At 44.0% G+C, this 16,995-nt stretch overlaps 1 protein-coding gene across 2 annotated transcripts in view; it reads right to left on the reverse strand.

The window, feature by feature from the left end:
• The window catches only part of LOC106613589 (zinc transporter 7), a 32,888-nt gene that overhangs the window by 9,504 nt on the left and 6,389 nt on the right, over positions 1-16,995 (reverse strand). The window contains exons 4-8 of one of the 2 annotated variants that reach the window (XM_014216007.2): positions 14,195-14,282; positions 13,872-14,004; positions 9,767-9,949; positions 8,958-9,005; positions 4,825-4,960 (exon numbers count right to left, since the gene is read on the reverse strand). In XM_014216007.2, the coding sequence (XP_014071482.1) occupies positions 4,825-4,960; positions 8,958-9,005; positions 9,767-9,949; positions 13,872-14,004; positions 14,195-14,282 (588 nt within the window). Of the gene's footprint in view, positions 1-4,824; positions 4,961-8,957; positions 9,006-9,727; positions 9,950-13,871; positions 14,005-14,194; positions 14,283-16,995 lie in introns of both variants that reach the window. The other variant, XM_014216006.2, reaches the window with a different exon arrangement.

Consider the following 16,995-nt stretch of genomic DNA (forward strand, 5'->3'; position numbering starts at 1 on the left):
GGAGTTGAACAATGAAGCAAAACTAGGGAAGCTCTACCACGACAAGAAGAAAATGAAGCCTACGTCCACCCATTCTGAATGAACGCCTATGTTCATCATGAGAACATCTAAAAAAATAAAAGGACACAGACCTGCCATGGATAACATGGGCTGAGAAGTTAGAAATACAGTTTAAGATGGATACATAAATCTCAGATGCATGGCCTTGAACACGATACTGACCCAAGCCACTGAAAAGAGGTGAAATAACAATTCAAAAGAACATGTAAACCTGTTATTAAATGGAGAGCCAATGGCAATGTAGGACATGTGGGTTAAGCATGACATGCTAGTGAAATCTTCTCCCCACATCTAAAACCATCAGAAGTCCCTCTGATTCAAAGGAGCATGAAACACCTATTATTACAGTCAGCTACACTAGGATGGTTACCTTAAACAAAATGGTGTGGTTTTAGTAGACAGGGGAGGCAGAAACTACTCTACATTTTAAATTATGTAATAAAATGAGTGAAACTGACCAGTAGCTAGGTTTCTAGCCAATTGGCGACAGATTTTCATGCGAATATTCAAAAATCTGCATAAAAACAATGAGGGGTGTTTCCATCAAAGTAAATTGTGGTGGATAAAAAGCTGTGCACATAAAACTCATTTATTTTAAGAGTTTGCATCGCATTTTCAACTCTACCAATGGTTTTATCAAACTTTTACGATAACATAGCAAATTTGCCCAGTCTGGTTTTGACGCATGCTCTCGACAAGTTCGCTGATAAAGTGGACAGGTTATATGATGAGATATGGATAAGAGCAATAATTGTATTTGCTAAATTGGCAGCCAAGCACCATGTCACCAGCTATCGAATACCCTCGATATTTAGCCGATTGGGAAATTGCATGATCACCGTGCACTTAACTTTATTTGCCTATAAACTTTTCATGCTTATCCATATTGTGGTGGTACAAGGCCTACAATGTGACATATGGCGTGACTCCAAGTTTACTTCGATAGGTTAGATTTTCCACCACCATTTCTTGCATAATTAATTTTACCGACAAGATCCCATCACGTCGAACGAACAAATGGTATCGAAATGTATGAAATTGTACAGACATGTCCTGTTTCCATCAGCCCTGTCATGACATTTTTTTATGCGTCAGGTAATTCATCCGCATTAAATAGTTAGATGGAAACCTGGTTATTGGAATTGACGAAAGGAGTGTCTCAACTTTGTGCCTTTCAACTCTTTATGTCTCCTCAACTCAAGGAAACGTGACAGCATTAAAGAGGGAGCAATGAAAACAAGGCCCTATGTGACCATCAGAAAGGGGAGGGCTTTCACAGTGGTTATGTGGAAGGGTTCATTACCTAACCTCAAGCCCTGGCCTGAAACATCACCTTCATTACCGGCCAACACAATGGCTCTTCTGCCAAGTCTAGTTCATGAAAGGGAAAACCTCAAGGGAATGATGTAACAGAGGTCAAAGGTAAGAGTACACTTTGACTAATTATGTACGAGGTTTGAAGTGATGAGAGAGAGAAGAAAAAAAAAAGCTTCAACTTCAAGCCTTCAATAATTGGGTCAAAATAAACAGCATTCAAGTTAACGTATAGCACTCACCCGTTATATGTAATCAATTCACTTTTGTATGGCACCTGGGTATGTACTGTTCAAACATCTAACAATGAGTTGCCACACTAGCAACTCAAAGCCAATTAGTCTTTGCACACCGTCGTCTCTTCATCATTCCAATAGTTATCCTCATTTCAAAATGAGCCAAATCACTGTCCCAAAAGGCCTTGATTAGTACTCGTATTTACATAGTGTGTACTAATTTATTCACGCCTACCTTATCTGGTTTCCAGGCTTTCACCTGGGAGTCATTACCCAGCCTTTGGCTCCTTTTCCTCCAGCAGGGAGGGAGGAGCCTCAGCCGGGCTCTTGGTCCCTGCAGCAGAGTCCCACATGAGGCCCCAGCTAACCCACAGCCCCACAGAGAGAGCCAAGGGGCCCGCAGGGGCCTCTAACCACCTCTCTCCACTCACTAATCACAGGCTGCACAGACTGTTCCATCTGTCCACAGCCAACCCAGATATTCTCCTTTGGTGCGAGGCCAGCAGCCACCAGGCCTTGACCGAGGCACACAAAGAAACACACTGGGACGGCCCAAGGCAAACACACACGTGCAAGGGGTCTGTGCTTGGTTCTGTACAGTTTTTGCAAGCTGAAAAGGGTACTTCCAAGTATGGCCGTTCAGGGAGGATGGGAAAGCTACGCACCTCCCCTTAATAGTCCTCCAGCCTCCAAATGTGGTCAATGTCAGCAAAGGAAAATAAAACATGGTCAACCAGCTGAGGTTCAGGCCGCACACACCGACTTCCATTTCTCCAAACAACCCACTGTCCTTCTGCCGGTCCAATAACAGAGAGAGATCTACGGTCCATTTCACTGGGTAATCAAATAGTAAAATGATATCTGTAGGCCAATATTGTTTGAATCTTGAATCCCGCAAATGGATGATGGCCATTCCAGAACGGTGGGGAATATACTTCCAAGTAATTACACATCTTTCATTTTGAGTTGTTCTGGAATGAATCCAGCACTCTTTGCCGTGCTAAACGTTTTTATCAAGATGTCACAATACGAGGTCCCAAAATAACTTCACACAGAACTTACACTAACAGGAAGGTGATTACACTCAAAACAAATATTCACGACAAAACAACACGCATCAAGGCCCGTGGAAATTAATCTCCGATCCCGCACAACCATCTGGGTGGGGTCCAACAAAATGTCCACAAAGGGATTTGAAAACATTTCCCCTGTTTGACTACTCTCTCGCTCTCCATTTCTTCCCGTCCAGCCGCTTAACAAAAGCAAAAAGTACAAACATTCTGAAAATAATAGCCAAATATCAGCTGCAGATTAGGTGGTTTTACAACGTTGGAGGTTAGTTGTATGTTTTTCACTGCTTATTTTGGGGCTTACATCTGCTTCATTTTATTTGCCATTTAATTGCTCCTCTCCCTCTTCATTCTTCCCTCACTTGTTCCATATCGCACCTGTATTGAAATGGCTCTTTTACGAGCCTCGCTCTGTCCCAAGATGGAACGCAACATGCTGTAGAATAAGCCTAGGTGGGTTCGTTTGTTCTCATTGTCCAACATGTGAACTGTTAATTTCTTTGCCTTTCACCGATGGCTATGGAGAAAAACGCGTCGGCTTAAGTCTCAATGACAAAACCCCACTCAGGCAGATCAAGAAAAAGGGGAGAAATCCACACTAAAAGGATGGCTTTGTTCACACATTTAAACGGAACAGTCACAGATCACGACCACATTCCAGATAGGAGGAAAGAAAAGGCTCAAAAGACAGAGATGGCGAACAAGTTTACCAGAGGCTTTACTCACCGAGTTTACATTTGCATAATGGGGCCCTCTCCCCAACCACTTTGTCCCTACTGTACGACTAACAGAAGACAGTGAAGAATTGAGAAACACATGAGCAGGCGAGCCACTAAGAACTAATGCCTCTTTTCTGGGTCTCAAGAGTCATTCAAGTCCATTCCTCACCAAATATCTTTTTTTCGAAATCCCTCTGGATTTCAGCAGTTTTGCAGGTCCATCTACCACTGGGGAACAACATCTGAAAAGCTAAATCTATTAGATGCCATAATGTCACTCTCGCTTCTCATAGGGTCACGCACTGTGTAAAAGATGGGCTACACCACCTATCTGCTGGGAATGGCCAGGTGGTCAAGGAACAATTCTTGGCCCTCCCATCCTGTCTGTTGGACTGACTGGTTCTCTATTGCAAGTGCGACTAGTTCGGTCTGCTCGGTCGGTCTTCACCCCAAATGAAGAAACCAGTTTAAAGTTACTGGTTGCTGAAACTTCCTGAAGCTTGATGTAAATCATGAGTCATATCGACTAAAGCTCCCTAAGTCAGATGTAGGCTACACAGAAGATTCAAATCAATGCTGGGCATTATTTAGTGTAGAGAGAGCATGACTCTTAACACTGCATAAAAAGTCTACTTGGCAACATCTTGGCAGTAAACGTTTGAAGAATGCTACAAAGCAGGACAGAGCATGATTTCTGGGATGCCATATGTTCTCGGAGCCACAAAGACTCCACCCCACTGTACGAGTCCTGTAATTCTGCACTTTACAGTGGTGTTGGCAGCGTTTGAGAAAGATTAACAGTGGCCAGTTTGAAGTGGTGAGACAACATGCCCGAATGCATGCTTGCCTTCTGTCGTTTCATCTTGTTCTGCAGCACCAGGAGAAGTGGGTCTACGGTGGAGACCGACCCACCATTAAAGACATTTTGCTGAATAGCAGAATACCAATACTCATCATCATGGGAGAAGCCAGTGTGCAATATTCCCTGGGTTTAGCCCTACATGTGGAGCGTTCAAATGGATGGGGATCCTTGTGAAATTGCTCTGCTGTTCGGTTGTTACGATGGCAAGGCGAAAACAATCAAAGTGACCGACACTTGAGGTAAAAAAAAAACAACTATTGTGGTGTTTAAGGAAGTGTTTGCACCAGTGCAGAAATCAAACAAAGAAAGGCAATATTGCCTAAAAATAAAATTACATTACTGTTTTGAGCTTACTTTGAAGGCATTTTAATCCATCCTGAAGACAACAGTTCCAAATTGTACTGGTGAAAACGACACAGTAAATGTAGCCCCGAGTGTGTGTGCGTGGGGTACTTTCCTGCAGCAGTGTGACAGATGGCATTCAAGTTTCTCTCTTACAGGAATATTTGTAAAATGAGTGTGTGGCCTGTTGGGAATTGTACTACTGTGCGAGGTCAACTGACCTGACTCCGATGAGAATGGAGATGCACATGGAGCAGATGGGGTCAGCGATCATCAGATCATACTTCTGCATCAGGAGGGCTGAGATGATCACTCCCACACTGCCCAGAGTGTCAGCTACGATATGTAAAAACACCCCTGTAAAACAACATGGGTTGTCTTAAGCATTTCATATCCTTATCTACAAATTATTTGTCCCGCAGCAAACACAATATATAGATATATAGTACCAGTCAACAGTTTAAGAACACCTACTCATTCAAGGGTTTTTCTTGAATTTTACTATTTTCTACATTGTAGAATAGTGAAGACAGCAGAATTATGAAATAACACACACATGGAATCATGTAGTAACCAAAACAAGTGTTAAACAAATCAAAATGTTTTATTTGAAATTCTTCAAAGTAGCCACCCTCTGCCTTGATGACAGCTCTGCACACGCTTGGCATTCGCTCAACCAGCTTCATGAGGTAGTCACCTGGAATGCATTTCAATTAACAGGTGTGCCATGTTAAGTACATTTGTGGAATTTCTTTCCTACTTAATGTGGTTGAGCCAATCAGTTGTGATGTGACAAGGTAGGGGTGATATACAGAAGATAGCCCTATTTGGTAAAAGACCAAGTCCATATTATGGCAAGGACAGCTCAAATAAGCAAAGATAAAAATGATAAAAATTTCAAGTGCAGTCACAAAAACTATCAAGCGCTATGACGAAACTGGCTCTCATGAGGACCGCCACATGAAAGGAAGACCAAGAGTTACCTCTGCTGCAGAGGATAAGTTCATGAGAGTTTCCAGCCTCAGAAATTGCAGCCCAAATAAATGCTTCACAGAGTTCAAGTAACAAGACACATCAACTGTTCAGAGGAGACTGCGTGAATCAGGCCTTCATGGTTGAATTGCTGCAAAGAAACCACTACTAAAAAGGCCACCATAAGAAGAAGAGACTTGCTTGGGCCAAGAAACACGAGCAATGGACATTAGACCGGTGGAATTCGGTCCTTTGGTCTGATGAGTCCAAATTTTGAGATTTTTGGTTCCAACCACCGTGTCTTTGTGAGACGCAGAGTAGGTGAACGGACGATCTTCCCATGTGTGGTTCTCACGGTGAGGCATGGAGGGAGTGTGATGGTGTGGGGGTGCTTTGCTGGTGACACTGTCAGTGATTTATTTACAATTCAAGGCACACTTAATCAGCATGGCTACCACAGCATTCTGCAGCGATACACCTTCCCATTTGGTTTGCGCTTAGTGGAACTATCATTTGTTTTTCAACGGGACAATGACCTCCAGGCTGTGTAAGGGCTATTTTACCAAGAAGGAGAGTGATGAGTGCTGCATCAGATGACCTGGCCTCCACAATCACCCGACCTCAAACCAATTGAGATGGTTTAGGATGAGTTGGACCGCAGAGTGAAGGAAAACAAGTGCTCAGCATATGTGGGAACTCCAAGACTGTTGGAAAAGCATTCCAGGTGAAGCCGGTTGAGAGAATGCCAAGAGTGTGCAAAGTTGTCATCAAGGCAAAGGGTGATTACTTTGAAGAATCTCAAATATATTTTGATTTTTTTTGTTACTACATGGTTCCATAGGTGTTATTTCATATAGTTGGTCTTCACTATTATTCTACAATGCAGAAAATAGAAAAAAATAATTATTTAACATTCAACGCCATGACTAGATACAGTATCAGAACATTTAAATAAAAAAAGTAGTCAATGACCGTTTTTTTATAACTCCATTTTATCCACTTTTGTTTAGTCATTCAATTGAAATGCAACATGAATGGAATTCCATTTTGGAGTGTGGCTGGGGTTAGCCTTCGGAAGTTGAGATTGTGTAACACATTCATTGCAGCACAAACATTTTTTTTTACAAGAGCACGTCAATGAAAAAAATTCTCTTAAATCCAATCTAGTGCTACAATCTGGCAGGGTGTATAACATTAGTGACAAAACCCTACCACATCCAAGGTCATATACATTTTTTCTTCGGGGAAAACTGTGGAGTTGAAAAGGAATGTTGACGAGGACGTCATTCCATGCCAAAAGTACCCTGCACTTTGTGAACGGAAAACTGAGCTCGACAAAGAAATATCAACCAACCTCCTGGGTTCGAGCTTCATAACAATGCCACCCAAAGAGGAAAGGTCCTCAATCAATGGCCAAAAGGGAACAGTGGTTAAGTCACCTTCTGCACTGTCAGCTCCCCCTTCCCCTCTCCTATCCCCCTCCTCCTCTGTTCTCCAGAGCCCCCTACGCCACCCCAAATTCTGTGTGGGCCCAGTGTTTCCCCTAAGCAGGCCTCCCAAAGGGCCCATTCGCTCTCCCTCTCTTCATTGCTCTCTATGTGCCGGGTGAAAGGGACAAACTACTTTCTCCTTTCAGCCCTTTCCCACAGAAGCCTGGACAAAGGAGTTTAGTGACAGTGCTCCTGGACTCTTTCTCAGATGTAATGGTGCCTTGACATTTCCCCACCAAATTCAAGTTACCAGACCCATTAAATCTCACACCATTGCAAAGGTTTTTTTTGCAGAGATGTTGGAAATACCGTCAAACAGATAGATAGGGTAAGGTTGCCTAGGACTATGCGTTAAAAAACAGTATTCTTTCCTTGAACTGGATGAAAATGTATAACTACAATCTCACATACAACATTATAGCCAATTAAGGTGTCAGATGGTGGTTTACCAAGGCTGACAAGAGTGTTAATTTTGTGTTAATAAAAAATAAAAAAATAACAGGTTTACAATACATTTACATAAGTATTCAGACTCTTTACTCAGCACTTTGTTGAAGCACCTTTGGCAGCGTTTACAGCCTCGAGTCTTCTTGGGTATTACGCTACAAGCTTGGCATACCTGTATTTGGGGAGTTTGTGCCATTCTTCTCTGCAGATCCTCTAAAGCTCTGTCAGGTTGCACGTGGAGCGTTGCTGCACAGCTATTTTCAGGTCTCTCCAGAGAGGTTCGATCGGGTTCAAGTCTAGAACATTTAGAGACTTGTCCTGAAGCCACTCCTGTGTTGTTTTGGCTGTGTGCTTAGTGTCGCTGTCCTGTTGGAAGGTGAATCTTCACCCCAGTCTGAGGTCCTGAGCGTTCTGGAACAGGTTTTCATCTAGGATCTCTGTACTTTGCTCCGTTCATCTTTACCTCGATCCTGACTAGTCTCTCAGTCCCTGCCGCTGAAAAACATCCCCACAGTATGACGCTGCCACCACCATGCTTCACCGTAGGGATGGCGCCAGGTTTACTCCAGATGTCACGCTTGGCATTCAGGCCAAATAGGTGCCTTTTGCCAAACTCCAAGCAGGATGTCTTACTGAGGAGTGGCTTCCGTCTGGCCATTCAACCTTAAAAGGCCTGATTGGTGGAGTGCTGCAGAGATGGTTGTCCTTCTGGAAAGTTCTCCCATCTCCACAGAGGAACTCTAGAGCTCTGTCAGAGTGACCATCGGGTTCTTGGTCACCTCCCTTACCAAGCCCTTCTCCCCCGCCCTGTTGCTCAGTTTGGCCAGGCGGCCAGCTCTAGGAAGAGTCTTGGTGGTTCCAAACTTCTTCCATTTAAGAATTACGTAGGCCACTATGTTCATGGGGACATTCAATGCTGCAGAAATGTTTTGGTACCCATCCCCAGACCTGTGCCTTGACACAATCCTGTCTCAGAGCTCTACTGAGAATTCTTTCGACCTCATGGCTTGGTTTATGCACTGACAATGACTGTCAACTCTGGGACCTCATAGACACAGGTGTGTGCCTTTCCAAATTATGTCCAATCAATTGAATTTACCACAGGTGGACTCCAATCAAATGGAAGCAGGATGCACTTGAGCTCAACTTCGAGTTTCATAGAAAAGGGTCTGAATACTTATGTAAATAAGGTAATTTTTTAATATTTTTTTTACACATTTGTAAAGAATTCTAAACCTGTTTTTCGCTTTGTCATTATGGGATATTGTGTGTAGACTTCTGAGAATAAATGTGTATGTAATCCTTTTTAGAATAAGGCTGTAATGTAACAAAATGTGGGAAATGTCAAGGGGTCTGAAAACTTTCCGAAGGCACTGTACAATAGGTGAACAAAGACGAGTAAAAAGCTGCATCAAAATTAGTCAAGTCATTTCAATGTTCAGTACCTTGCAAAATCTGTTTGCTGGAGCCCTTCCCTGGCGTGTGCAGTTCATCTGAAATAAATAAATCCATGCATTAATTAAATACAACAGACAATTAGTATTGACTATAGAAAACAGGGCAAACCACAAATGAGATTTACAACAGCCTTTCAACTACCTGGATAGGTTCATTGAGACTTCTGCTGGGACACAATGAAAGGGGAGTGAAGTGCTGCCACATATGCTTAAAGCTCCAGCTCACATATCAAGTTCTGGCAAATACTCAATCGTGTGAACAGCGATAGACAGTAGAGCGAACAGTCAAGAACTGCATAGTGAACGTTCAGGCCTAATAAACTAATCCCCCTGCCCCGATATCATTGAGTCCACTTGAGCAGACAGCATCAGCAATGTGGCAATAGCGCCACCTAGTGGTTTAGGCAAGGTGGAATTTTGCACATTTGGGCCACTTATCCATTGTGTGCAGAGCTTTAAAAAAAAAAAAAAGGAGGCATCAATAAAGACCCAGGTAGGAATTGATTTGGGATTGGACTTCTAAAGCAAACACACAGATGCAGAAAACATTTTAAAAAATGGGCTTCAACAAAACCACCAACAATTGTGACAAAAACCCGATTTTTTTGAAATTGTTGCCGGTTGCCGCAAATCATACACTGCATATTCACTCTCCTCAAAATGGTTTTGCGTATTTACCTAAATTAAGATGTAAAAACATTGGATGCCACTGAAATAACTACCAATTCTAGAACAAAATGATTCTCATACTGCATTACAGGCATTTGGTTCTGTGCCAGAGAGTGTTGTTGCATCACCATGGCAGTGGGGGTCCTCGTGGGAGTGGCCGTGACCGCCGTGGCTGTGCCCGTGTCCATGGCTGTGCCCGTGTCCATCTCCATGGCTGTGCTCGTGCCCAGCTTCATGTTTGGACTCTTGCCCATGCCCCCCATGGCTGTGTCCGTGACCTGCATTGCCATTGAACAGAGAGTGGCTGTGACCTGCAAAAGACCATAAAACACAGATTACACCTACAAATACGTTTGTGTTGTCAGATCTATTGAACATAAAAGGCGAGTGACGAATCATTTGGTCTTGGTGTTTGGGGTCCATTAGGGGTGCTCCCTACTTGAGGAATGTGTTCTGTAAAAAGCACTCAATGTTTGTAGAGGTGCCGACTAAGGGAAAGTACAGTGGGAATGTATTCCGACCCCTTGACTTTTCCCACATTTTCCCCCAGTTACGTTACAGCCTTATTCTAAAATGTATTAAATAGTTTTCCCTCATCAATCTACACACAACAACCCATAAAGACAAAGCAAAAAACTGGTTTTTAGAAATGTTTGAAAAATACAAAAGTATCCAGACCCTTTTACTCAGTACTTTGAAGCACCTTTGGCAGCGATAACAGCCTTGAGTCTTCTTGGGTATGACACTACAAGCTTGGAACACCTGTATTTGAGGAGTTTCTCCCGTTCTTCTCCACAGATCCTCTCAAGCTCTGTCAGGTTGGATGAGGAGCGTCGCAGCACAGCCATTTTCGGTCTCTCCAGAGATGTTTGATCAGGCTCTGGCTGGGCCACTCAATGACATTGAGACTTGTCCTGAAGTCACTCCTGTGTTGTCTTGGGTGTCACACCAGTCTGAGGTCCTGAGCGCTTTGGAGCAGGTTTTCAGCAAAGATCTCAGTACTTTTTTCCGTTTAGCTTTCCCTCGTTCCCGACTAGCCTCCCAGTCCCTGCTGCTGAAAAACATGCCCACAGCGTGATGCTGCCACCACCATGCTTCACCGTAGGGATGGTGCCAGATTTCTTCCAGACGTGATGCTTGGTCTTCAGGCCAAAGAGTTCAAATCTTGGTTTCATCAGACCAGTGAAGCTTGTTTCTCATGGTCAAAGTCCTTTGTTAGGTGCCTTTTGGTAAATGCCAAGAGGGCTGTCATGAGCCTATTACAGAGGAGTGGCTTCCGTCTAGCCACTCTACCATAAAGGCCTAATTGGTGGAGTGCTGCAGAGATGGGAGAACCTTCCAGAAGGACAACCATCTCCACAGAGGAACCCTAGAGCTCTGTCAGAGTGACCATTGGGTTCTTGGTCACCTCTCTGACCAAGGCCCTTCTCCCACGATTGCTCAGTTTGGCCAGACGGCCAGCTCTAGGAAGAGTCTTGGTGGTTCCAAACTTCTTCCAATTAAGAATTATGGAGGCCATTTTGTTCTTGGGGACCTTCAAATTGTACAAACATTTTTTGGTACCCTTTCCCAGATCTGTGCCTTGACACAATCCTCTCTCAGAGCTCTACGGACATTTCCTTTGACCTCACGGCTTGGTTTTTGCACCGACATGAACTGTCAACTGTGGAACCTTATATAGACAGGTGTGTGCCTTTCCAAATCATGTTCAATCACTTGAATTTACCACAGGTGTACTCCAATCAAGTTGTAGAAACATCTCAACGATGATCAAAGGGTATGAATACTTATGTAAATAAGGTATCGTTAAAAAAAAAAAAAAAAATTCCAAAACCAGTTCTCTTGTGGTATTGTGTGTAGATTGATAAGAAACTTTTTTTATTGAATCCATTTTAGAGGCTGTAACGTCAGAACATGTGGAAAAAGGGAAGGGGTCTGAATACTTTCCAAATGCACTGTATACTTTCTAAAAATAAAGTTGCACTCCATGTCCCCAACAATTTAATTGGTAAACCTTAACCGTTAGGTTACCCATTCAATTGTTGAGCGCATATATAGCTAATTAAAACTGACCAAAACCACACTATAGGCAGAGCAGAGTCAATCTCCCCTGACAGAGAAGAGCAGAACCACAAAAGGTGGAGCGGAGGTGAGCACAAGCAGCAGCAATGACGTTTGCAGAATGGTGAACTAAATTAACGGCCATTGCAGAGGAGTGTTTGTCACCTCTGATCGGATGCGAAGCTCAGCTGCATATCATGTGCTGCAGCTTTAAGTAATGTGCATGTAGTGAAACTCAATTTCCTGCCACAACTAAACTCAGCAAAAAAAGAAACGTCCCTTTTTCAGGACCCTGTCTTTCAAAGATAATTTGTAAAAATCCAAATATCTTCACAGATCTCCATTGTAAAGGGTTTAAACACCGTTTCCCATGCTTGTTCAATGAACCATAAACAATGAATGAACATGCACCTGTGGAACGGTCGTTAAGACACTAACAGCTTACAGATTGTAGGCAATTAAGGTCACAGTTATGAAAACTTAGGAAACTAAGGACACTAAAGAGAACTTTCTATTGACTCTGAAAAACACCAAAAGAAAGATGCCCAGGGTCCCTGCTCATCTGCGTGAATGTGCCTTAGGCATGCTGCAAGGAGGCATGAGGACTGCAGATGTGGCCAGGGCAATAAATTGCAATGTCCGTACAGTGAGATGCCTAAGACAGCGCTACAGGGAGAGAGGACGGACAGCTGATCGTCCTCGCAGTGGCAGAACACGTGTAAAACACCTGCACAGGATCGGTACATCTGAACATCACACCTGCGGGACAGGTACAGGATGGCAACAACAACTGCCCGAGTTACACCAGGAACGCACAATCCCTCCATCAGTGCTCAGACTGTCCGCGATAGGCTGAGAGAGGCTGGACTGAGGGCTTGTAGGCCTGTTGTAAGGCAGGTCCTCACCAGACATCAGCGGCAACAACGTCGCCTATGGGCACAAACCCACTGTCGCTGGACCAGACCGGACTGGCAAAAAGTGCTCTTCACTGACAAGTCACAGTTTTGTCTTATTGGGGGTGATAGTTGGAGTCACATTTATCGTTGAAGGAATGAGCGTTACCCCGAGGCCTGTACTGTGGAGCGGGATCAATTTGGAGGTAGAGGGTCCATCATGGTCTGGCGCGGTGTGTCACAGCATCATCAGACTGAGCTTGTTGTCATTGCAGGCAATCTTAACGCTGTGCGTTACAGGGAAGACATCCTCCTCCCTCATGTGGTACCCTTCCTGCAGGCTCCTACTGACATGACCCTCCAGCATGACAATACCACCAGCCATACTGCTCGTTCTGTGCGTGATTTCCTGCAAGACAGGAATGTCAGTGTTCTGCCATGGCCAGCGACGAGCCCAGATCTCAATCCCATTGAGCACGTCTGGGACCTGTTGGATCGGAGGGTGAGTTCCCGGACATTCCCCCCAGAAATGTCCGGGAACTTGCAGGTGCCTTGGTGGAAGAGTGTGGTAAAATCTCACAGCAAGAACTGGCAAATCTGGTGCAGTCTATGAGGAGATGCACTGCAGTACTTAATGCAGCTGGTGGACACACCAGATACTGTTACTTTTGATTTTGAGCCCCCCCTTTGTTCAGGGACACATTATTCCATTTCTGTTAGTCACATGTCTGTGGAACTTGTTCAGTTAATGTCGCAGTTGTTGAATCTCGTTATGTTCATACAAATATTTACACATGTTAAATTTGCTGAAAATAAACGCAGTTGACAGTGAGAAGACCGCTCTTTTTTCGCTGAGTTTAGTATCGCGCCACATACAAGGCAAGCTATTAGCGTGTTTGAAAAGGGTACAGGGACTGGTGACTTAAGAGCGGAAAGGGGTTAGGCAGTGAGCCTGAGGGAATTTGAGAGAACAACTTGGGGGACCACCAAGTAAAGGAACTTTAGGGGACACAAGTGATGGGTGGATGAGTTGAATCAACCTATGGCTCCACCCCAACACTATATGCTTTTAGACCTAGCATAGAAGCACAAAGAAGAAGTACAGGGACTATCAGGAAAGTGTGGAGTGACCACTTGCGAGAGAATAAAGATTAGGAGTGATATGGTAGATGTGTAAAGTGACTACGGGGAGAGAGAGAGAGAGAGAGAGAGAGAGAGAGAGAGAGAGAGAGAGAGAGAGAGAGAGAGAGAGAGAGAGAATGAGATGTCCTCATTTTACCTTCATCCCCTCCGTGAGAGTGGCCGTGGCCCCCGTGCTGGAACACAAAGATGCCCACCAGGTTCACCAGCAGCCCAGCGACAGACACGGGGAGCAGACGATCGTGATTCACGTGTGGCGGCTCCAAAGCCCTCTGTCAGATGCCGCAGGAGACAGGACCAGTCAAATCAACATCGTTATTGAGAATTGGTCATCTTAAATAAAAGTTGATAATATTGTTGAATCACAGTGCTTAGACAATATAAGATAAGGACTATCAAAATCTATTTTGTTTTCAATATGTGAAATACTCCAAATCAAACCCATTGTGTTCTGTGGCATACCTCTACGCCTTCTGAGAAAATGAAGAAGGCGGTGAAGATGAGGAACAGGCCATTCACAAACCCTGCCAACACCTCCGCCCTCACGTATCTGAAAACAGAAAGGGAAGTACAGTACACACAGGTCAACAAGAGGCTAATCAATGTGATTTAAAAACAGCTGGAGCCATTTCAGTGCCAACAAATTGTATTTGAATTCCATAATTTTGTATTAGGATATTGAATTTTAATGTAATATTTTTTAAACGTGTAATGCACAAATGAAATCATTTCATTCATAAATTGATATAGTATTTGATTTGAAACTGAAATGAATTAATATTGAATTGAGTTAAATGTATTTAAATGTAATTGAATATTCAAATTCAATATTTATATATTCAGTTTCAATATGGTAGATATTGCATTAATTGTGTATCAAGTTTACAAACTATAATTTCAAGTTAATGAAAGTTTATTTTTAAATTCAGTTCTCTAAACTCAGATTCAAAACCAGAGATAACATCCTGGTACTTTGCCAGCCAGGAAAGGTAGAGGAAAACAGAGGATTAAACTCTATGGTAAACGGAAGCTTCTGATGGTTTCTAAAGCCAATGTGGCATGTTGAATACATTTTCTGCGCATGAATTTGGTGCTAACGGCTCAAGCATTTTGGCTATTGGGTCAAAAAAAAATAATAAATACTTTCACTCCCTATTTAATATTGTGACTGACTGGGTTCGAAATAGGTATCCTGCATGTCACAAGACTGTTAGCCCATTTAGCTAAAGCCTATAGGGATAAGTTCAGGAAATTCATGTAAAGGACAACATGCTGCTTGCTTATCAAGTACCGCTCCCCCTGATTCAACTCAGAGACTCGAACTCAGGTCCTCTGCCTCGCAAAACACACGTGACCGCCCTCCTGAAGAGTTCCAACACACCGCGCTGTTGAAAAAGGCCTTCAATTGCACAAGGGGCGACACTTCAGGCTGATGAGTGAGTTTCACAGATCCCCATCTGCTACATTCACCCCACAAACTCACTCTACAGCAACTCCAGTGGTTGACTTGAGCGCAACTGTAGATCAGAGTCCAGTAGCACCATCGTAAAGGACATCACGCTGCCTGCTTAGCAAGTACCGCTCCCCCCTGATTCAGCTCATACGAAGCATTCCAAGCCATCGTGAGTGTCACAGATCTCCATCTGCTACACAAATACAAGTCTTAAAGAGCCAGCAACGTTACTCATCAAAAGAGTGTGGTTTGGTTAGACATGCTTATGTGATGAGCAACATGAAGACATACACTACTTGACCAAAAGTATGTGGACACCTGCTCGTCAAACATCTCATTCCAAAATCATGGGCATTAATATGGAGTTGGTCCCCCCTTCGCTGCTATAACAGCCTCCACTTTTCTGAGAAGGCTTTCCACTAGATGTTGGAACATTGGTGTGGGGACTTGCTTCCATTCATCCACAAGAGCATTAGTGAGGTTGGATACTGACGTTGGGGGATTAGGCCTGGCTCGCAGTCGGCGTTCCAATTCATCCCAAAGGTCTTTGATGGGGTTGAGGTCAGGGCTCTGTGCAGGCCAGTCAAGTTCTTCCACACCGATCTCAACAAACCATTTCTGTATGGACCTCGCTTTGTGCACGGGGGCATTGCCATTGCTGAAACAGGAAAGGGCCTTCCCCAAACTGGTGCCACAATGTTCGAAGCACAAAAATCGTCAACAATGTCATTGTATGCTGTAGCTTTAAGATTTCCTAGCCCGAACCATGAAATACAGCTCCAGACCATTATTCCTCCTCCACAAAACTTTACAGTTGGCACTATGCAGTCGGGCAGACAGCGTTCTCCTGGCATCCGCCAAACCCAGATTCGTCCGTCGGACTGTCAAGATGGTAAAGCGTGATTCATCACTCCAGAGAATGCGTTTCCACTGCTCCAGAGTCCAATGGAGGCGAGCTTTTACACCCCTCCAGCCGACACTTGGCATTGCAAAATGGTGATCTTAGACTTGTGTGAGCAATGGAAACCCATTTCATGAAGCTCCCGACGAACAGTTCTTGTGCAAAAGTTCCTTCCAGAGGCAGTTTGGAACTCGGTAGTGAGCGTTGCAACCGAGGATAGACGATTTTTACGTGCTACGCGCTTCAGTGGTCTTGTTCTGTGAGTTTGTGTGGCCTACCACGTCGCAGCTGAGCAGTTGTTGCTGCTAGGTGTTTCCACTTCACAATAACAGCACAGTTGACCGGGGCAGCTCTAGCAGGGCATAAATTTCACAGGCCATTCTACTGACAATGTTTGTCTATGGAGATTGCATGGCGGTGTGATTTTAGACACATGTCAGCAACATGTGGCTGAAATAGCCGAATCCACTAATTTGAAGTGGTGTCCACATACTTTCTCATATATCGTGTAGCTTTAAGTCTCCAGCAAGGGTCATCATTATAAGGGTAACATGTGACTGACAGGGTTAAGACTGTTGGACTGCTGAGCTAAAGCCTAGGCATTAGTCCTGTGACTTGGATGGTCTCTTCAAGGAGGTCAAAGGGGGTGAAGTTTAACGCAAGTGGTTCGGTGACAACGCTCATGTGATGAGTGACTTGTCTGAGACCTGAAACGTTGCATTGTCTGGTGCTCAGGATACCTGGGTCAGAACCCCATCAGTAAAACAAGTCTTCAGGTCTCAGGCAAGGTTGCTCATCACATGCATGGATCGCCAAACCACTTCTGTTGCACTCATTAAAATGGAGTGCACAGATCCTTCTGCTTCTGTTTGCCACAGAAAAATGTAGGCCTGATTTCGAACCCAGACA

The sequence above is a fragment of the Salmo salar genome, chromosome ssa10, assembly GCF_905237065.1.
Source record: "Salmo salar chromosome ssa10, Ssal_v3.1, whole genome shotgun sequence".
NCBI lineage: Eukaryota > Metazoa > Chordata > Actinopteri > Salmoniformes > Salmonidae > Salmo > Salmo salar.